The sequence below is a fragment of the Pleuronectes platessa genome, chromosome 10, assembly GCF_947347685.1.
Source record: "Pleuronectes platessa chromosome 10, fPlePla1.1, whole genome shotgun sequence".
Classification (NCBI taxonomy): Eukaryota; Metazoa; Chordata; class Actinopteri; order Pleuronectiformes; family Pleuronectidae; genus Pleuronectes; species Pleuronectes platessa.
The window spans coordinates 12,221,713-12,242,695 of NC_070635.1; the positions used below are offsets into that span (position 1 = coordinate 12,221,713).

Genomic DNA, 20,983 nt, shown 5'->3' on the forward strand with positions numbered 1-20,983 from the left:
GAGGAGCAGTAGCCGTTTGGTCCAGAATTATAATGTATGTGAGGTTTGGGGTAATTGTAGGAAAGTTAACGCACCTCGACTATGTCCCAGTGGTGCGTGAACTGTTCCAGCGGTACAGGGTAGAGACTGATGGGGAAGAGAGGGGAGCAAGGCAGGGCTTCTTCCTCTCCAGCGTCCTGAAGGGAGGCCAGCTTGGCAAACGAGAAGCCCGTCAGGGTGGAGAACAGGAAGCTAAAGAAGTCCACGTCCTGCAGGGCGGCTTCCTGGCTCCCAACTGACCAGCAACTCAGAGATGACCTGGAGAAGGTAATCAGTGACGATTATATACAATGACTGATGCAGAATGCGCATCAATATTTACACTGAAGCTGAAAAGGCAAAGCTTTCTGCACATCAAAATAATGTATGCAACATTTCAGCATTTTTACACTGTACAAACCACTTTCATTTATTTTCTAAATTTACTCTTGAATACGATCATATTTTTCAGTCTTAATCATGTCAAGTTTTATAAGAGAATTCATATTGAGTGCATGAAGACAGTTATGAAAAATTCTTCCTTGCAACCCTGTAAAAGTAGGAAATGTGTGTGAATAACAGTGCTTTTTGAAGAAGCCCTGGAGGAACATGCAGACTTTCTCCCCAATACTCCATGACGACACTACATTCCAGCCTCCCAAAGAGCTCTTTGTATCATACCCATTACACACACGTCCAAATCCCAATGAGTTCACCACTCCCTGCGCTCAAAATTTGTATAACACTGCCCCACTGACAAAGGTCAAAAAAGGTCTAAAACAAATGCAAGCGTTCACAGGGAAATGCAATCTGAAGATGAGTAAAAGAACAAAGATAAAAGATTGTATTGTCACCGGTCAGATGAATATCCGATATACAGGGTATCCACATCAGCACACAGGTGAGACACCAGATCAAATGTCACGGATTCCTCAGTGAAAGCACAACACTGCCATCTAATGGTGACTGGCAAGAATGCTTTCAGTCTCTACTACTTGCCTTCAAAAAGGTAGGGGCAATCATCTGCTGCCCAGCATCTCACACAGGGAAATCTCCGGATACAATCAAGTGAGTTCCCTTGCTCTCCTTAAGTCTACGAGGGTTTCCAAACTCACCTGAGGTGTACGATACGAATCATCGAGGTAGCGAGGCCGGCAGAGATTCGTCCAGCGGTGCAACAGCAGCTCAGGTTGGCCAAGAGAGACTGGGGCATCTTGGGTAGGAAGTAGAGCAGCTGCACCATTTGTATTTGGGACTCAGCCGGTAAAAGCACAACGACTCCTTCCTGTGGATCTTTAAACACACACATACATGCTTCTTTCACATTTACTTGCAGCGATGCCATGTATCCTCTAGGGAAAGGGGATTCAACATAAAGCTCTTTCAAGAAAAAAATGATACCAGGAAACCCAGACTTTGTTAAGGACCAATAAAAGAAAAAAGAAGGAGACAGACAGGCATGGCCACTACAGTGTGGGCACAGATAATGTGCGTGCGTAGTGCTCTGTCTGGCTCTGACGCACATGCTGATGTCAGAAGCCTTTAGACAAAAGGAGTCTTGTGATGGGGAATAGCTGGCTCTGCAGCAGTTTCTATCAGAATGCTGAACCCCCCCCCTCTTTCTCTCCTGGCCCCACACCAGCCCAACTATCTGACCATCCTCTGAAAAGTGGCCTCCAGGCCTCCAGAGATTTCTTATTAATGCTTTCACCCTCTGGTCTGGTTACAGTTCAATTTTGCTAAGTTGTCTGGGGTGGAGTTATATTGCCTCCTAGGGACACTGGGGTGTACACTGTGTGTGAGATGTTTCTCAGTTGTAATCAGGCCGTATTGTTTCTGTATCATGTACCATACTGAACAGTTTTCCATTTAAAATTACTAATTATAAAATGTTATACCATTTTATGTTTATACCTTCTGTTCCATGATACTAAGCTCAAAATAAGCTTTTTTTTAATGAGAATGATAAAGATTTAACACTTAATCTCAGAGTAGAAAATCTCTGCTGCTCTCTGTGGGTGGAAATTTGTAAAAAAATATATAACAATAATAACTACATGTAATAATCCTCGACATATTTGCAACACGTTTCAAGATCAGTGTAATGGCAGCTCTCTGTCCTGTGTGAGTTGGTCTCTACCTTTCAGTCACGACTGTGATACAGGTCCAATAATGATATAAAGCCTTAACATCCGTCTGTCTGATTGAGTGTGTGTACCATAGAGCTTGCAGGCGTGCGTCTGCAGACTGTTCAGCAGATCCTTGTTTCCTCTAGATGCAGCGGCGTGGATGGACTGGATAAGTCGTGCAGAGAGAGTAGGGTTACGGTGGCCCAGTTGGGACAACTGTACAGGAAGAGATGCCAACCATCGACACAGAACCTTACTCCTTCAGAGACAAAAAGAAGGGGTGAAGTAAATAGTGATATCAAGGCACAAGGGAAGGTTTTGACATTTAGGAATTTTCATTTGGGCTTTGATTTGTTGCCTCTCAACAAGAACAACAAAAAAAGAGTAAATATATTGTAGAAAGGCAAAATGAAGGAGAAAATATGTTTGGAAAAATGTGTAAAAAATCCTGCAAGGGTCTTTTTCTGGTGGATGGTGGTAAATTTGGTGGGGCTAATGCATGGTAAAGTAAAAATCAATGAATAAATAAAAAAAATTCATGTCTGCATTGGAGCAGACTGGTCTATCAGATGGGAAAAATGAACAAGACATGGGTCACTTAGCTACATATTACATTTCACACGCTATAAACCGATGAGGCAGGTTACCTGGCTATGTGTGCATGGCCTTGTTCCTGCAGGTAGAGCTTGCTGTAGAAAGACAGCAGCAGAGATCGTGTCTGCAGAGTCAGGTTCCTCTGCTTATAGTAGATGTAAACTGCTGCTAACAGGTCGTCTGTCACGGCTGCACAAACACACACATAAAGATAATCATATCAAAATGGCTAAACATTAAAAATGTCTTCATATGATTCACAAACTTGTATCGAGATAGCAAACCACAATCAGGATTACTCAAATATAAGACAACACAATCAATTTTAATTAAATTATTGGAGTGACGTGGCATGACCTGAGGACAGAACCTATTACATTTTGGAGTGGATCCAGATAAATGGGCGGATCCAGGAATTTTATTTCACACTTTCTTAAATATGACGAGATAAGGTGTGAGCCTTGGCAGAGGTATGTGCTCTCCTAGTGCACTAGGAATCATGCTTCCGAATTCATTAAATCAAAATACAAAAATTTTAAATACACGGCATGTGCTTACTTTTGCTCCTCTGCGTGAGCACCATCTTCCACACAGTACCCAGCAGCATGTGCAGCTGCCTGGAGCTCAGTTTCATTCCGTTGCCCAGAGTGTCTCGGACAAACGTCCGCAGCAGAATCAGCCAGTCTACGTCTGTCTCTCGGTCGAGTTCCTGCCTCTGGCTGAGGGACACCATCACCTGGCAAATTATGATGTTTAGGGCCAGGGGTTCCACAATCAGACCTGGAATGGCTGCAGTCTGTTTACTCCTGAGGAGAGGACAGTAAGATGAGGGTAGTTACAGCTAATTAAGATCTTCATATACAGCATGTGATGGTCACGAATCAAATATACCATAACTTTTAAATTATTATACCACCATCATCATCCATATAACTATACATGTATATATTTATCAGGAGGGATGAAGGATGAATGTTAGAATGACACAGATTCCATACCTTTTGAGATCGATCTTCCTTCTATGTTTAGGTGTGTCCTGGGCACCGTAGGGAAAGTTTTTCATGAAGTGCTGCTTAAAATCTGCCAGGTATTCTTTACTGAACCATGCATCCTACACAAAAACAAACCACTGTCATTTTTAAGAAATATTTTCTTGTACAACAAGCATAAATATCTGGTCATTCCTCATCTCACCAGTGCGTCCTGGTGCTCCTGCTGTGGTGCAAGTTTCCTCAGGAGCTGCAGAATAGACAACACCTGGAACATTACCGACATGGCATCTGCGGTGAGCAGGTGAGCGCCCTCGTTGTTGTCCCAGGGGGACTCACTTGCACTGGCCTCGACCCAAACTTCCAGCAGAAGAGGCACCAGTGTAGCTGCAAAGCTCTGAACAGCCTCAGCTGAGTCCAGATTCTCAGTCACCGCAGCTCCAGCATCCATCTCAGGTCTTCACAGAGGGATAATAACAGAAATGGTGAGATGGCATCGTTCTCCAGGCATTTGCATAGCCTATCAAACGGTTAACCATGATAGACCAAATGCTTTATATCACAACAGATGGACATCAGTTAAAAATTAAGGTGAATAATCCAGAAAAACATAAATCAAGGGATCTGACAGAAAACTATGATGAGTAGAAAAATACCGGTCAGTAAACCTGTAAGTACTGAATAACACTACATGTTTAGGGTAGTGTTGTCGTTAATTCTTTTTTCAGATTATTAGATTTTTATCTGTATACATTACTGAACACCAAACATACACACATGCACATCCCTGATGTCAATCGTCCATCACAAAGTTTAACTGACAGTGAGAAAACATCTTCATTTTAAGCCAATCTGATAAATAATTTTCATAACACTTCTCGGTTTCTGATTTTCATTCATGGATGGTTGCAGGAGTTTGTGGTATGGTACCTGAGCTTGAAGGTGGAACGTGGAGTTGGTTTGGCCCCTGAATGCTCATACACCTTAACGCCGATCTTGCTGTAGGTGAGCTCTTCCCAGTTGAGAAACAGAGGAGCAAGTCGGTCTTCACCACTGCAACCAAACACTCCTTCTGTTCCAACAGACGTGTCTCCTTGGTCCACTGGTTTCTCCTCAACTACTGCCTGCAAAAACCGGCCGAGCCTGAAACACAAATAAACCACAACGCGGGCAGCCAGTTAGGATTTTAGATATGTTTTTAAGTAAACTCTGTGTGTGTTGGACATACGTACCTGAGAAGCACTGAGAGCCTCCACTGCTGACTAGTCACCGTCCTGTTAAGACTGACTGATAGTGCCCAGGTTCGCCCCTTGGTATCCTGGGTCTTTTTGGCGCCACTGCTGCTTTGTCGGTGAGAAATCAGCTCTAGGAAGTTAGTGAGGAGCACTGCCGGCCGCGCTGCTAGCAAAGCAGGGTAGTGTTCCAGCAACACATCAAGGATCTTCATTGCATCCTCCTGGATGCCTGTCTCAATGTGGGTCATGGCACAAGAAAGGTGGGCACTGAGGAGAGGGAAAAATGGGCCCACTCGTTCTGCAGGCACAGACTGTGCAATGAACCTGGAAGGAGTTTAAGAAGAATGTTAATGTTTGTTAAGTTTATAACTTCTACTGTTGCATTTCCAGATTATGGTGGTTGTTCTAACCTGAGCACACGTGTAGCCACGATACGAACGTTTCCATCCTTGTCTGTGAAAACAGCTGCGACTTCAGAGAGCACACGAGAGAGATGCTGCTCTAACAGAGATGGATTGACGGACAACAACTCTTTCAAACCCAGCAAGGCACCGTGTTTCACATTGGCGTTGTAATGATGAAGCTGGGACATGAGTTCCTGGTGAGGTGCAGGGAGGTGGAGAGAAAGAACACAAATTGGAGTTAAAAATTAAAGTAGCATATGATTATACCACACGGAGAGAGAAAGAGGTGAAAGTCTCACATTGATACCGAGCTGTCTGTGAGTGGTGGGCCCACTTTTGTCCCTCTTCAGCTGCTCAGTTAGATGGATTCCCTTGGAGCGGAAGTTGGTGTTGGTGGCATTATCCGCTTTGGGCTTCGTCTTTCCCACTTTCAACTTGACCTTCTGGAAATCGTCCTGTCTCTTCTTCTTCTTGGACTTCATCTTGGCAGCCTAACTGTTTATGTTACCTGACATGGATGTGGGAAAAATGACACTGAATGAGTTTGTGTATGTGTTCATTTAGATATAAAAAAACATACTGACAGCAGAAATAAGAATGAAGTGTAGAGCTGCGTTGCTAAGGCACAAACTAAACGCATTGCTCAATCTTTGCTCTGACTAGTGAAGTGAGGGCAGCTAGTTAGCTAGCTTGTGGCTAACTGTATCGTACCCGGTTCAGCATTAAGTATGCAGCTCCTTCTTTTACTCACCACGATGAAGAAACTTGTTGTTAAATTACCATACGCGTCAAAAGCTAAGTAACAGCAGCCCTGCTAACTAATATAATTATATATAGAGAGAAAATATTCTGTGTGCACTCTCGTGGTGATGGATTGGGTCCTCCACCTGCGTGTGTGTGTGTTTACAAGCCGTTAACTCCGCAGCCCGGCGGAGATAGAAATCTTCTCTGACGGGGAACCCATGGAAGTAATTTGTTAAGATGTAAATTAATAACTGGAACTGGAAAAATTGTATCTGGAAAAATTAAATAAAATAGTTGTCCCCAAGTGTCCTGGGAAATTTTACACTGCATTTCCTTTTCCTCTGAGAGGCTTTAGCTGTGAGCTCTGGTGTCAAAAACGAGCGCACTACATAGTTGTCTAAGAAAGTGCCTTCAAAATATTAGTATTATTATTAATCATTATTATCAGTTTATCATTATTATTCATGTTTGTATCCCTTGAGATACTTCACTAAATTGTACGACTTCAAATTCAGTTTTGTAGGGTATGAAAGTCTATTCGGTTCCACTAACGTCACATGTCGTCTTTTTAAACAGGCGAAAGCACCGCTCACCCAAAGCCACTTTCGGGCTATGGTGTCTGCATTGTGATTTTACACCTTACGAAGAATACCCTTTGACATTGTGCCCCGAGGAGCTCTTAGTTTTCATTTAAACTTCCCTGGTAAGTTGTGAACCGCCTTCCCCTTTAATATCGGAGGTGTAGGTTGTATTTTATTTTTTATGGCAGGCGTAATGTTTAGAATAAACCCCGCCCAGCCCCATTGGGCCTGAGACGAAACGAAACAACGCAGTAAACCTGCTTATTATGACAAACCTCGACTCGGGAAGTTCTCCCGTATTTGAGAGCTTATTTTGATATATGTTTTATATAATTGGTGTCCCACAGGGGAGGAACTGAAGAGATGGAGGTCCAGGCTCTGATGAACATGAAGCAGGCTAAGAAGAGAAAGGTAAGCCTCACATTAGTCCAGATTAATCCGGTTAAAACATTTAGACACACGTCCCCTTCACCTGGCACCCGGACACCTGTAGAAGGAGCTCTGCTGGTTCCTCAAGGTGCTGTCTCCTTGCTGTCCACTGGCTGTGGTGATGCCTGATGGGGAAAGCCAGGCGGCAGCAGTCCCCGGCGGGTGGACGTCACTGCCTGCCTCTGTGCTCTCAGGCCTGCTTTATTTGGCCTCTGGAGACCCCCCCACACAGTGGTCCAGGCCTGTCAACCGCAGCCTGTGTTCGCCCCGGAGGTTTTTAAGAGAAGTCACAGCAGCAGCTCTTCGTCAGCAGGCATTCTGTCATTGACACCGTTATCACACATCTTTGGATCTGAAATTGAGCTTTGTTTGATTTGGACTGGTTCTATGAACCGATATCAAATGGCAGGTCGCTCAGTTTTTATTTCTGAGTGCTGTCACGCTGAAAATCAAAAAGGCTCAATGTTACACCGGTCCCTTTGACAGCAGGACGCACTGCCTTTAAATTTTTTGTATGAAACAGTTACATCTAACGTTACACAATTGGCTGAGAAACCAAGTATTAATGCAGTGATTATTACACACCAGTGAAATCAAATTACATTAGGGAATTTTGATTTCAGTTCCGATAGTTTACGTCTATGGTTTAGGGTCAACTTCCCTCGTGACCTCTTTCTGCCTATTACCTCGTTGTTAGTCCTAATAAAAGGCTCTAAAGGGGCACGTTGGAGAGCTCGTTTTCTTCTTCCCCAAAGGGGTTGTGACATCAGTTTCATTTTCCTGAGTAAATTACGGAGGTTACGACCTCAGTGTTATGTATTATGGCCACTACAGACATGGTTGCATATTATACTTTGTGTTGTGACCTTCATGCAGTTTCTCAGCTTGCCTTCTTTCTAAATACCAAATGTGACTGTTCCAAATTCTCATTTATTTCATGAGAATTTAGACTTATCCACAGACTACATGATTAAGAAACCTTTATTAATTTGTGTCTGTGACTGCCACTTCTTGGTGCAGGGGTCATGGAGAGTAAATAAAATAATGGATGTATGGCATAGATAGTGTGGCGCACATGGACGAGGAGTTCGGTCCTCTGCCAAGTGTCATCCTGTCACTAATGCCTGTATCTGTCTCTCTCCTTCATGTGGGTTTATTCCCTCCATTGACAGAGAAAGCAGTATCCGCAGCATTCTGCTGAAATAGGTAAGTGTTTTACACACGGTGCTAGTGCCAGTCCTGAGATATGAAGCTTGAGATCTATAAATCTTATTCTTCCTGCTTCATGTCATGCGGAGTGACACGTTCAACACTCTTGACTCACTCACTCTCAGATTGGGACTGTTGCGGTTGCATCCGCGGTTTTGGTCCGTGTAGATGAGTCTTTGCAACTCCAGAATCTTCCAAAACATATACCAGTATCTTGCCACTAGATTCCTGTTTAGAAAATCAAATTTTTAACTTTTAGAGCATTTTAAATATATATTGGGCCATTTTAGAAATAACTGTCTCCTAGATGTTGCTTCCTTGAAGACCAGCACTGTAAGCTCTCTTGCTACCAGACACCAACTGCACATGGTCTTAAAACAGTAGAACATACAATGACGCAATCCTACATCTCTGGTGGTTGCTGATTACCTCTTCATGCACTTTTTGTGCTGTGATGGGTGCTGTATGTTCTCATAATATATTTTTTCAACTGCAGAATGCAGTTCCCTTTTTTCTGAAGCCAGTGTTACATTGACTTCAGCAATAATGTGTATGAAAATATTTTTGAAAATAACCTTACCTGGTTATCACATAATTTTGACACATGCATTTTTTTTTATCATGCATTTGCTGGGCTGCATCATCATTGCGACACACAAGTGACGACTCTGTGGCAGGGCACTGTGAAAAGCAACGAGGCAGAGGAGCTTTTGTCCTGGTGCCCATTTGGGGCCTTAATCTGGGGTGAGCCGTTCCTGTTCCCTCCCACTAACTTCAAAAGCACAAATAAGGAGTGTGGGTTTCTAATGATGGCTCAGTTAATATCGACAGAATACAATTTATTGGCAATTTGACACTGCCAGCAACACGTTTTCTATCTGGTTTACAAAGATCACTCTTGTCTCTGGTTTCCTTCCAGCAATTATTAACGTAGTGGCTCACTAAAGTAGTTTGTTGAAAATCAACCGTCTTGTGAAACCATCGTTAAAGTTTTCTTTTTGCTGACCACTGTTGTTTTTCCAGTGTTCACGAAAGGGGACTCTATCCAGACTGTGCCCTCTCTCAGCACACTGTTGAAGGGGGTCACAGAGTGCATCATTGGTAAGCAGGACTATTTCCCTTACATTTACCTTTTCATCCTATATTGAAAGGCATAACCAATGATCAAACCCCTCTCCAACAGGTCTTCAGTATGTGTGGGAGTACCGCAGCCCCAGTAAATCTGTCCCACCACACTACCAGTGCAAAATGTGTGCTGTGTACCGCCTGCAGCACGACATGGTTGCCCACGTGAGAGGCTGGAAACACAGCTTCAGATACATGGTGAGTAAATGGTTCTTTTAGTCTGGAGCAATTATACGATATTGTGTAATTATTTGTAATAATTTGTATTTTTCTCCCTGTTTTCAGAAAATGGTCCATCCTCGCAGGGTCAACTGGGATGAGGGGGAGGCCGTCAAGGACCCCTCTGTAAGGAAGAGCATTAAAGAGGCTGCTGGTGAAGTGCAGCAAATGGAGGGAAGGGGACAGATCAAGGTGAGCGTCAGGCCCCTCTCACTCACATATTCTGATACTGGCCAAATTAACATGGTGAAATGTACTTTTGTGCTATGGTAGTGATTTTGGGGAATTCAGAGAATAGCACTAGAAAAGATGTAAAAAGATGATGGTGAAAAGAGTCAATACAATCCATGTGTCTGTTCCTGTGGTCGCTTTTAGGTGATCCTGAAGGAGCCTTGGGAAGTACCTGCTTTCGAAGGACTCCGTAAGTAACTCTCTGTGTATAACATGGGTTTTAAAGATTTCCCTGTTGGTTGCCTTTGTGAACTCCATTTGTATCTATTGCCCTTATCTCTGTCGCAGGTTCTGCTATTCCTAAAGTCATGCCTCCACCAGCTCTGCGAATGGGACTAAAGGCACCAACCTTTGGTAGGTCATATTTGTACTTGTGTAATTGTAAGCTCATCTTCTTTTCTGTGGGTATAATAAAATATAATTTATCTTTTTCTTTTGCAGGTCCCAGATTTTCTGGCTCGGGGTATCCAGGTGAGTTTCCTCCTGAAGGTGGTCCGCTCCCTGACTACCCAGTGGAAGAATATGAGGAGTCTGGTTTTGGAGAGTACTCGACCAGGCAAGATTTCCCGGACTCTGAAATGGAAATGAGACCTTTCTCAGATGGTATGGGCCATCATCCAGATAGGAGTGGCGATGGTCTTGGACCAGTTGGTGGAAGAGATGGCTATGGAAGGAGTGGACAGCTGGAGGAGAGCTCAGGTAGAATGTATCCTGACGAGTACAGAGTTGGCCCAATGGGGAGTAGCTCTATGGACAGACCAATGGACAAGCCAATGGAAAGGCCAGGCTTGATGGGAGCAGCTCCAGAAAGCAGAAACCCTCCCAGTGCATTGCTCAGTTACTTGGTATGTGTCTCATTTGTCAGTATGTTCCTTCCCAACTTAAGAAGAGTGATAATGTTTTTTAAATTATACTTTTTTTTTCTATAAAAATGTACAGTAACTTAACAAAATGTGTCTTTCAGGATACTTTCCGAATAGAGAACGAGAGTGATGCACAGCTGGTGCTGAAGGTTACACAGAAACTAACAGATGTGCTGATGGAGTACAGACTGAGGAGCGTATCATCGGTAGGGGGGAAAACTGTTCTCAAATCTGAAAAAATCTAATGTGTATGATTCAGGTGAACGGGATCTCTTCACACTAGTCCTACTGGAGAAACTAAAGACCTTTTTCAGTTTTCATGACAACTGAAGGCTGGCACAGGTTCTCTTCCATGTTCGGAAGGGGAGGGTGAGGTGAGGGGCCGTTCAGCTTGAACATGCAACTTCACCGCTAGTAGGCACAACACTTTACACACTGAACCTTTAAATGCCAAGTGCTCAAGGTAGTTGAACTGTTGTCTAGAATATTGTCTTTATCATATCCATCCTTCTGAACCTATTAAGATATTAACAATCTGAGCAAATGTGTCCAGGGTCCTCATTAATAACCTGTGCACATGCACAAAACGGGGCCTGAAAGATGCGTACGCCACTTCTCACTAAATTGTTTAGTGGCTTTGTAAGCCCCAAGGATCTGTTCAAAAATAGTTGACTAGGGTAAGTGTACAGAATCTGTAAGTATCCATTTAGCATAAAGGCAATGTCCACAACTCTTCAATCTTTAATTGTATATTTATTGCAATGGTTTAGCAGGGGCATAGCATACAGCATTGATTAAAATCTATATAAAAAGTAAAGAGTAAAGATATAAAGATGATAAAATGTTGTAGAGAGAGGAAAACGTTATGAAATTTGAGAGAGAGCTAACAACTTTTCTTCTCCTGCCGAAAGATCTGAATTCTGCTGAAAACTCCAAACTCGTGTCCTCCTTTAAAATCCAAGCTGTCGTTGTAGAGCAGGCCAGAGTGTCCGAAGAGCGAAGTCACAGTCCACAGCTCAGTTGGATTGTCTCTATGTTGACATACTCCCAGACGCTCAAGAATAATTACTCTAAGCTGTAGATTTACTCTGTAGATGCTTTCTCTAAAATGAGCAGACAGCATTCTCTATCTCTTGTCTGTATCTGGGAAGGGCCTTCACCGGTCAGCACGGCCGCTGAAAATAAAGAACATCTATTCCGTCTAATTCTCTCCTTAAATATCATTACCTATTTTACCATCCCATTTACTGGGAATCGTGTCCTCGACTAGCTCTGCTCCACACCCTGTCGCTGTTCATGTTGCGCAGGCTCTTGTTCCTCATTTGCACAGAGCTGTTCCTCTTTTTCAGAACAGGGGACTTCCAAATCAACATAATACCAGTGCTGGGAGGGTCAACAATACATTCAACTCATTTTACCTCTTTATTCATTACTTTTAAGAATTTACTTGTGGTTACATTTTATTCATTTTACCAGAGGCTTTTTACTTTACTCACCCATGATTATTTCTAGTATTTACAGCATTTACTTAATACAACAGTTTATAGGAAATCTCTATTTCGGCATGCTATATTATTATTTTACTTGCTAAGCTTGGCAGATCCCGCACCTCTTTCAAACTTCAATTGAAAATGATATAAAACAACTTACAGCAAGTTACAGAGCCGAGTCATTAATCATTTTTAATCTTCTAGAACTTTGCGTGTATCATGAAGTCCGAGTGTGTGTAAAATCGCTATATTGAACCTGACTGTGCCATCAGACGCACAGGAGATATCTCACCGAGAATAAAGAGAAACTACTCACTTTCAAACTTCCATTTCCGAATTATATCCCAGAGTGGAGGTTATGATGTGTGAAGTAATTGGTCCGATGGCTCTAAATATATAAATACTGCAGTGACTTGTGCGTAATGCTGCGCAATTGATGCACAGGCAGTGATAGGAGTGTGCAAATGGAAGGATTGGGAGGAAACAAGTGTTCAGCGATCACCAAGATTTTTGGTCCCATGATGATGATATCAATTCTATAGATCTATGATCTTGGATCTCTGTGCTGTTCTGAATCTAGTATTACACAGACCAACCATCAGGGTGATTAAAATATGTATGTATTCTGTTCTATCATACTTTCTGTCACTGTATTATCAGCAGCATCAGTGTATTATCCCTATTAATGACATCACTGCTGTCCCATAAGATCGCTCCTCACCTCCACCTCACTAACAAGCTCCTCGATGTCAGTGGGAGAAAGTGGCTCTTCCTCTTCTCTTGATGCCATGAATCCTACACACTGTTTTATAAATGAGGCCCCAAATCTTTCATTTATTTCACATTCAATGTCAGTTTAATGGATGTTTTAGGGAACAGGTGTATTGTCTTCTCCTAAATGTCATCTTCTTTTCATCCACAGGGTTCCAATCTGAACAGCTTGTCAATGAGCTCTTCGAGTTTCTCCTCTACACCTTCCAGATTGTCAAGTAGTAGTGACCGCTACTCGAGTAGTCTGTCAGGTAAACCAGCACCAGAAGATCATGTTCCAGTTGCTCATTTTGGAAACAAAATTCTTTGTTTTGTCTTTACCTAATGTATTTTCTTTGTCTTTCTTCAGGTCCACCAAGGTATTCTGATATTCAATCCAGGTATTACAAATAACAAGGATGATGTGAGAGCTTACTAACTCCTGTCCAGCGTTTCGATCAGTCATTGCATCCAGGAGTAGTTCACTTTGATATTCCTGCTTTCAGGCAATTTTTTTGTTGTTGTTTTACAATTATGTGCATGTTTTTCTCAGCTTTAAGTGATCGTCAGAGACTGTTCTCCTTTCCCCAAGATCAAGTTTTAATAAAAGAAATGTAGAAAGGTGTTTAGAAATTTATTTCAGTCGGAACACTACAATGAAACTATTTCCTTGGCTCTGGCCTTGTTCTTATTACTGAATGGAAAAACAGAAATTAACAGCAATGTTCCAGGACTTTCACAGATGGATTCCTACCCGTAACATTAGATGTCAGCCAGAGTGGATCCTCTTCCAACACTGGATGCCGAGATACTGCCACATAAATCTCAATCGCTTGCATTATCATCTGAAATTGTCTTTGCTAAATGACGAGCCTGAAACAGTGTTTAAACAATATTTACTTTTAAATCGACGGTACAAAATAATAACAGAACAAAATTAAGACATTTGATAGGTTAAAAAAAAGTTTAGAAATTCAATGGGCTGATTAAGTGGAGCAGAATAACAGCTGGAATATAAATGTCTTGAAGGGAACATGAAGATCTCAGTCATTCTTTGGCAACGGTGATGGCAATGTTTTTGCCAAGATGTCATTCATCTGCTTTACACTAATGCAGGTTAGGAGCACATGTGCCCCCATTAAGTCCTGACCATTGAGCCTTTGGGCCAGGGCTGCAAGCTTCGGTGACTTGAACTGAACTATGGCCTCACCAATACTGTTGCCATCACTGTCATGCAATATATGTATATTATCCATCGGTTTGTACTTGCAGAACAGGTTTTGTATTTGACTCACTTTTACATCTGACGCCAAGTTTCTAACAAACAAGCACGTCTGAGCAGCTCTATTTGAGTGTAGGGCGGATTTCCTCTTCTGATTTGGTTTCATCCTCATGCGCATCCTGGGATTGGTTTTAGCCATCATGTCCTTCATCTTTTCCTGTGTGACTGATGATACCTCAATGATGGCAGAACCCACATGGCACCCATTGAGATTTATTGCATAGTCATTATCCTCAATGCGGTTAAAAATAAGAAAAGCTGTGTCTGTTCTGTTGCCTTCGTTGTCCAGCAGGTGAAGTACACTTTTGTGTGCAAGGTTTGGACATTGAAACAATTCCTTTATTTCAGTCTTAGTCATCTTTTGGGGGAGATTACGGGCCATGACAATGTAGTCCATTCTTGGAGATAAGGTAGATACTGAGTCACAGTATGGTCTTGGCTTTTTTATCTGTCTATTTGGAGACAGATGATCTGACCGCCTCTTCCTCAGCGGTAATATAGGGAATGTTTGTTTGGGGTTTGGGTGGGGCTTCCCTCTCATACCATCATCAACATTCTCACATTCCTGCAGCGCACTGGTCCACATCTTCTCAGTTGCTCCACGTACCTCCACACGGTTGGGCCCCAGGAACTGATTGTTGAAATGAAGAGCATCGCATTCATCGTCCACTTTTGCAAACTTCACAAGGCAGCCATGGCCGCGTCCCAACTTCACATTCACCATGGCTTCCTGTACTTCCAACCCTGCGAAAAAGCTGCATATGTCTTCTTTTGTAGCTGAGGTAGGCAGACCAAAGAGCCTGACATATCCAGGGCTTGAGTCCAGGGTTAGTTCTGATGTCCTTACAAAATCACACGCGACAGATTTGCTGTCTGCATTGGGGAAATCAGTATTTTGCCCCCCCTCACTGTTTTGTTCAGGACTGGATGTCTGGAGCCTTTGAAGGACGGTGCACATCCCGAGAAGAAAGGCAGTATTGGGATCAAGTGTGTTCACTACTGCAGTTTGTAGAGTTGCAGTATTTTGATGCAAAGGCTGATGCCGTTTTGCAATGCGGGGATCAAGAGGCCGAGCAGTAGATGATGCTAGATTTAAAGTATTGAGATCATGTGCATTCAAAGGGGGCCAATTCGCATCCGGAGATGTTTGAGGACTCTTGATACCTTGTTGGGTGGGGGAGGGTTTATTTATATTCTTCTCCTCCTGTATCTTCATTTGTAACTTCTCCTCTTTCCTTTCCATCTGCAACGTCACATCCTGTGTCTTCTTCTGCAACTTCAAAGCCTCTTTCCTCTTCATATGTAGCTTTAACTTAAGCTCCAGCTCCTCCATGCTGCTGATGTGTAGAGTCACTTTGGACCCCTTGAGCAGATCTCCAGTGTGCGTCATGGCGAGTTTGGCATCTCGCTCGGTGGTGAATGCAATAAAAGCCTCTCTGAGACTTCCTCCCACTATGTACACGCCACCATTGGGTATAAACAGGCATTTAAAGAACTTCCTTATATCTTCAGTACCTGCCTTCACATCGAGCCCTCGCAAGCACAGGATTATGGCCATTTTGTCATAGCAGGTAGGGTGTGGTCTGAAAAATGAGGGCAGACATGGTGAGTAAGAGACACGAGGCTTTCAGGAAATCACGTGCGTCACACCGAGCACAGAGGAGAAAAAGGCGAACAATTAGAGGGGGGGAAGAAGAAAACAAAACAAGCTCGGCTTTTTCTCCTCCATGAAACCCCTCACATACTCACCGCAACTCAGGTAAAAAAACAACAAAAATACACCGCCGCGGTTAACAGGTCGCTTTGCTACTTGTTGCTGCTGCTGTTCCTCCGTCTCAACCTCTGCTCCAGCGGGCTGGATTCCACTGACTCCCCCACAAGCCGTTCTTCTGCTTTTTCTTTAGCGTCTCTGCTCCGCCTGTTCCCTCCTTTTTTTCACTCACTACAGTGTGAAGGAGGAACCTTTTCGCCTCCTAGTGGACCGGAGTGTGAGCTGCACCCAGCACATCACCACTGCCACTGCTATTTCCTGATTTTGTGACATAGAAGCTTTTGCTCTATCTATCTCTCTATCTCTCTATCTATCTATCTATCTATCTATCTATCTATCTATCTATCTATGTATGTATGTATGTATGTATGTATGTATGTATGTATGTATGTATGTATGTATGTATGTATGTATGTATGTATGTATGTATGTATGTATGTCTGTCTGTCTGTCTGTCTGTCTGTCTGTCTGTCTGTCTATTTCTTCCTCTCTATCTTTTTTTCCTTTACTTTTCTCTTGGCTTCTCTCTCACTCTCTCTCTCTCTCTCTCTCTATCTCTATCTCTCTCTCTATTCATATTGTTTTCACTCATTAAATATACATTTGTGATCTGAGGTCCCAAAATTATCAGATGACGTCAAAATCTTAGATAGTGAACTGCTAAGCAAAAAGAGCTATGTTTGATTTGTTTTGATGTAACTTTCATGAGTTAATTTGATCCATAATATTCTTTATTCTCTACATTTTTTTATCATTTATATATAGTAAATAGTAGGGTAGTTAAGTTATGAGATGATTATTAATCAATGTATTATAGAGAAGGGGTTAGATTTGTCAGTTCGTATCTCTTCGAATATGTAGATTAAATGATTAAGTGTTTAAAAAAAAAACATCCCTCTGTGTAAATAATATTTCTCATTTGTTTGTATATTTTATCCCTTTTTTATTTACATGTTCGAAATAAATATAAATATAAATGAAGGAATCATACATGTATATTTTCCTTTCGGTCAATTTCTGTTTATTTTGAGAACTTTCTTATATCTGACTTCATTAAACACAGACCAACTTTAATCATATACACGCGCATGGCCGGCCCTGGCAATGTTGGCGCCCTAGGCGAGATTTCAAATTGGCGCCCCCCAACATACACACGCAAACTGTCATGCATCCCCAAGAACTTTTTAACTGTTCTTCCGCCTGTACCAGGAGCCGCCCTTGTACATGCGAGTATTTATTTTCGTGAACAGGCCATAGACTATATTAAATAGAGCAGTGGTTCCCAAACTTTTTACAGTCTCGTACCCCTTCAGACATTCAATCTCCAGCTACGTACCCCCCCCCCCCCCCCCCCCCCCCCGACGCACGTATACAGCCTATAACACTTGAAACTTTGAAATTGTCAGGGATTTCAGGACTTATAATAATCGTAGATGACAAAATAATGTCATCTACGAAATTCTTAAGGATCAATTAATCGATTGTCGATTAATTATGCCCATCCCTAGTTTTGACTAACGGTCACTAACCTACCTGTAACTTTTTTTGGCAGTGTAATTATTTTGCTGAATATGGGTATTTTTGGCAATGCGAGTTGGCTATTTAATATTGCGCGATTATTTATAGCTCAGTTTGAAAATGTAATGGGCTTTTTCACTTTGAAAACGCAGATAAAATGTTCTCCCCACGTACCCCCTGAACCACTTCGCGTACCCCTTGGGGTACATGTACCCCAGTTTGGGAACCGAGGGTCTAGATTAACTAGATTTATCCCTGCCTTTCAATAGGGTTTTTAAAAGGACATTTTACCGATTTCCTAGGGAACAATCCTATTTAGGGGTAAGATTTCAAGCATAATCATTTGTTTGAAATGAGTCAAAAAGAAAATGTATTCAATGTTTACAAGAACTATGATCTGGTCCCATCTGTGCAATAAATGATTATATGTCAATTAAAGGAATTTACAGATGCAAGTGTCCATTTTCTAACAAATGTTGCTATTAACAGAAAGTGTTTTCTTCATTTGCAGTGCGTTCAGCTCTCTCGGCCACCGTAACCATGTAATCCCACCCCGGAGCGGCCGGAGGCGGTGTGGAGCATCAGACAACACCGTGGTAGTCTCACACTAAACCGGAAGCAAGAAGTCCCTCAAACGTGTATCCAACATGTCCGACCTCAGTGTTGTTACTTGCTGAGACGCTACGAGCCGAGATCTTTTCATTTCACTGCCCGCACATTAAAGTTGTCCAGCGACGGTTGAAGGAGCGTTAAAGCCTCAAAATGCCTGAGAGGAAGAAGAAGCTGACGAAGAAGAGTAGACACCCGTTCAATAAAGACACGGAGGCGGACTCTGACTGTACATCGTGCCCACTGACTTCAAACAGCGCTGCAAACGTTTTGCCTGGCATATTAGTGCCAGTGATTTCCCTCGAAGGACACATTTCCACGTGGTGGTTTGACCAAATTAAAACTGTTGTTGTAAAAACTCTTGAAAGCGACACATTTACCAATATGAAACAGGCATTATCGTTCCTTATTAGCATGAATGCTACTAGCCCCCCTATACCCCCCCCCCCCAGATAGATCTAAATTGATGTAGATAAATAGATGTACTTTATTTTTGTAACACACAGTTTCAGAAGCATCATCGGGGATTTTTCACTCAAACCGTTAAGTTTGAATTTAATGTTTATCTAATTTAAACTTGTACATTTAAAATTAAAAATAGGCTTTTTCTGAATTTTTTTGAGCGTTATCACTCAGGCTTTGTTCCTTTGATGAATGTCACTGAAGGTCACCAAAGCAGCAGCCATATACCTTTGAAGTCTGTCCCTACATAAGCGTCAGTTTTCAGTCAGTTTTCAGTCAGTTCTCTTCGGAATACTTGGCTCGTTGCACCTGAACTCTGTTCTTGCTCCTGAACTCTGTTCTTGCTCCTGAACTCTGTTCTTGCTCCTGCACCCTGTTCTTGCTCCTGAACTCGTTTCTTTGGATTTGCCTTTAAGAGAACTATACGATTGATTTGAATCAACATGATCCCAACACACGTGGGCTTTCTCGGCGCTGCCTCCTACGAGTCCGTCAGCTGCGTCACTGCAAACTTTCAAGCCTTCGTGACAGATCTGAGTCACGAGGACTTGGACGTTGAGGAGAACCTGCAGGAAATGGTTGAGCTCATTTTCAAGAGGGCCGTGAAGAAACCAGACTCTGCTGCAGTCTTCGCGGAGCTGTGTCAACACCTCTCAGAAGTAAGTGATGCATCTATGACTGGAAGCTACTTTATCCTGTTTCTTACTTAGTTGGACACCTTGTATTTGTATGCAGGTTGTAACCTTAATTCAACACACTGATCACTATGTATGTATGTGAGTTACATTAGTGTTAATATTCCTTTATGGTTTTCTCCTCTTCAGGTGGAATTCCAATCCTTGTCTGACTGGTCAGCCAGCGTCTCCTTCAGGTCTCTGCTGGTTAAACACTGCCAGGCAGAGTTCATGAAGAACTTGGACAAGGAGGGCATTCATCAAGAGAGTTGGTCCTGCCTGAAGCCAGTCCAGGACGTGAGGGTCACCGACCGGCTGAGGGAAGAGCAACAGAACACCAAACCTTCCGGTCGCTTCCTCAATATGCTGAGGTTTATTGGGGAGCTGTTCCTCTCCAAGGTGCTGGCAGAGAAATCCATGCACTGCTGCATCAGGAGGCTGTTGCAGAAAGGAGACGGGCCGTCTCTTGAGGGCCTCTGTCAGCTCCTCCAGATGATCCAGCAGGACCTGGAGGTGGTGACGGAAAAGGAAGTGATGGACACCTACTATAACCAGCTGAACTATATCACAGAGAAAGGGAAGAGGGCACCAAGGCTCTCCCTTTTGTTGAGGGAAACAGTGGATGCCAGGAAGATGGCATACTCCACCCCCCACTAAGTTTTTAATGAAAACTCATGTGGGAAATACAACTTATACACTTATACAACTTATACAGTGATGTTTGTAAATGGACACTAACCCCCCACTGCAACCCCTGCTCCTACTCTGTATAATTTGCACTGGGTGACATCATGTCTGTACTCTGTTTCTGGTTTGTACTATGTTGTCGACTAATGAATAAAATGTTTTAAATTTAATTTGGGTGTTTTTATGTCTTGCATGCAGCTGCCCTCACATTTCAATTAAAACACATGTGGGAAATACAACTTATAAATTTCCCTTTTTCCCAATAATCAATGAAAAGCACAGATGCCTGGAGAGTTTCTGGGACAACATTTGACAAAAGTACTTATTCTGAGCTGAACATCAAATCCAAATGAGAATTCAGTAAAAAAAACATAATTGATGTCATATTTTATCTTCTAACAGCTGGTTGTGTACCACTAGTTTCACTTCAAGCTGTGAGGATATTCAATATAAGCCTCTGGAGAGTGATATTTATGAATGGACAAAAAGCTTGGCTTTATTATATCATCAGCAAGAGCATGATATTATTTGACAAGGACAGACAAACTGCAGCTTTGTGTTGAATAACACTATTTTCAACCAATCCTTTAGACATTTCAGTGCATGTGTAATAAATACGGCATCAGAGGTCAGACTCCTAAAATTGGCTCAGTATCGTCTGCTGAAACTCAGAGACTCTGTCTGTGAGCTTATGTTTGTGCACTGGACTAAAAATGTGTTTCTTTTGGGAGACAAACTCGCAAAATATTTCAGGATTCCAGTAGCTTAAGTGTGACAGTTGTTGCATGGATGGGTTGGCCTGGCCTGCCAAAACGTCCTATGCACTCACTACATGAAAAGTTGTGCAACAGGCAGTACTGGACTGATTGTCTTCCTTGGCCCCATGAGCTTCTTCGAGTTATGTAAATATACAGTCATCACAAACAAGGCATTAAAATTAAGGCATATTACAACAGTGCTTTAAGGATTT

At 42.5% G+C, this 20,983-nt stretch overlaps 4 protein-coding genes across 8 annotated transcripts in view; 2 read left to right on the forward strand and 2 right to left on the reverse strand.

The window, feature by feature from the left end:
• tex10 (testis expressed 10) overlaps nucleotides 1-6,493 on the reverse strand; it is a 9,279-nt gene extending 2,786 nt beyond the window's left edge. The window contains exons 1-12 of one of the 3 annotated variants that reach the window (XM_053432643.1): nucleotides 6,277-6,493; nucleotides 5,669-5,877; nucleotides 5,376-5,563; nucleotides 4,963-5,289; nucleotides 4,661-4,873; nucleotides 3,936-4,188; nucleotides 3,740-3,852; nucleotides 3,300-3,547; nucleotides 2,795-2,930; nucleotides 2,237-2,406; nucleotides 1,134-1,311; nucleotides 75-297 (exon numbers count right to left, since the gene is read on the reverse strand). In XM_053432643.1, coding sequence (XP_053288618.1) covers nucleotides 75-297; nucleotides 1,134-1,311; nucleotides 2,237-2,406; nucleotides 2,795-2,930; nucleotides 3,300-3,547; nucleotides 3,740-3,852; nucleotides 3,936-4,188; nucleotides 4,661-4,873; nucleotides 4,963-5,289; nucleotides 5,376-5,563; nucleotides 5,669-5,851 — 2,232 coding nt within the window. In that variant the 5' untranslated portion in view covers nucleotides 5,852-5,877; nucleotides 6,277-6,493. Of the gene's footprint in view, nucleotides 1-74; nucleotides 298-1,133; nucleotides 1,312-2,236; nucleotides 2,407-2,794; nucleotides 2,931-3,299; nucleotides 3,548-3,739; nucleotides 3,853-3,935; nucleotides 4,189-4,660; nucleotides 4,874-4,962; nucleotides 5,290-5,375; nucleotides 5,564-5,668; nucleotides 5,878-6,120 lie in introns of all 3 variants that reach the window. The other 2 variants (XM_053432642.1, XM_053432641.1) reach the window with 2 other exon arrangements.
• Nucleotides 6,494-6,686: 193 nt separating this feature from the next.
• Nucleotides 6,687-13,634, forward strand: si:ch211-197h24.6 (uncharacterized). 3 transcript variants are annotated; one of them, XM_053432646.1, is made up of 12 exons: nucleotides 6,687-6,816; nucleotides 7,042-7,105; nucleotides 8,296-8,329; nucleotides 9,356-9,433; nucleotides 9,516-9,655; nucleotides 9,743-9,868; nucleotides 10,052-10,097; nucleotides 10,196-10,261; nucleotides 10,349-10,752; nucleotides 10,872-10,976; nucleotides 13,183-13,282; nucleotides 13,381-13,634. In XM_053432646.1, the coding sequence occupies exons 2-12, from the start codon at nucleotides 7,058-7,060 to the stop codon at nucleotides 13,422-13,424; spliced, it is 1,191 nt and encodes a 396-aa protein (XP_053288621.1). In that variant the 5' UTR covers nucleotides 6,687-6,816; nucleotides 7,042-7,057; the 3' UTR covers nucleotides 13,425-13,634. The 3 variants fall into 3 exon arrangements, with proteins under 3 accessions (XP_053288621.1, XP_053288622.1, XP_053288623.1); XM_053432647.1 differs by lacking the exon at nucleotides 8,296-8,329 and having other exon boundaries at nucleotides 6,739-6,816; XM_053432648.1 differs by lacking the exons at nucleotides 6,687-6,816; nucleotides 8,296-8,329 and having other exon boundaries at nucleotides 6,959-7,105.
• On the reverse strand, nucleotides 13,629-16,226 carry rbm12ba (RNA binding motif protein 12Ba). Its single transcript, XM_053432645.1, has 2 exons — nucleotides 16,042-16,226; nucleotides 13,629-15,875 (listed from the first exon to the last, which is right to left on the reverse strand). The coding sequence occupies exon 2, from the start codon at nucleotides 15,848-15,850 to the stop codon at nucleotides 14,054-14,056; it is 1,797 nt and encodes a 598-aa protein (XP_053288620.1). The 5' UTR covers nucleotides 15,851-15,875; nucleotides 16,042-16,226; the 3' UTR covers nucleotides 13,629-14,053.
• A 1,845-nt stretch (nucleotides 16,227-18,071) lies between these two features.
• On the forward strand, nucleotides 18,072-20,183 carry LOC128449462 (eukaryotic translation initiation factor 4 gamma 1). The gene is made up of 2 exons (XM_053432649.1): nucleotides 18,072-19,311; nucleotides 19,477-20,183. The coding sequence occupies exons 1-2, from the start codon at nucleotides 19,096-19,098 to the stop codon at nucleotides 19,981-19,983; spliced, it is 723 nt and encodes a 240-aa protein (XP_053288624.1). The 5' UTR covers nucleotides 18,072-19,095; the 3' UTR covers nucleotides 19,984-20,183.
• The last annotated feature ends 800 nt before the right edge of the window (nucleotides 20,184-20,983 follow it).

Excerpts from the sequence above, each read along its gene's own strand:
- si:ch211-197h24.6 (XM_053432646.1), top strand. The coding sequence starts at position 7,058 with ATGGAGGTCCAGGCTCTGATGAACATGAAGCAGGCTAAGAAGAGAAAG. Across the intron at positions 7,106-8,295 it reads AGCAGGCTAAGAAGAGAAAG|AGAAAGCAGTATCCGCAGCA; the intron begins GTAAGCCTCACA and ends CTCCATTGACAG. Across the intron at positions 10,753-10,871 it reads GTGCATTGCTCAGTTACTTG|GATACTTTCCGAATAGAGAA; the intron begins GTATGTGTCTCA and ends TGTGTCTTTCAG.
- rbm12ba (XM_053432645.1), bottom strand. The coding sequence starts at position 15,850 with ATGGCCATAATCCTGTGCTTGCGAGGGCTCGATGTGAAGGCAGGTACT.
- LOC128449462 (XM_053432649.1), top strand. The coding sequence starts at position 19,096 with ATGATCCCAACACACGTGGGCTTTCTCGGCGCTGCCTCCTACGAGTCC. Across the intron at positions 19,312-19,476 it reads TGTGTCAACACCTCTCAGAA|GTGGAATTCCAATCCTTGTC; the intron begins GTAAGTGATGCA and ends TCTCCTCTTCAG.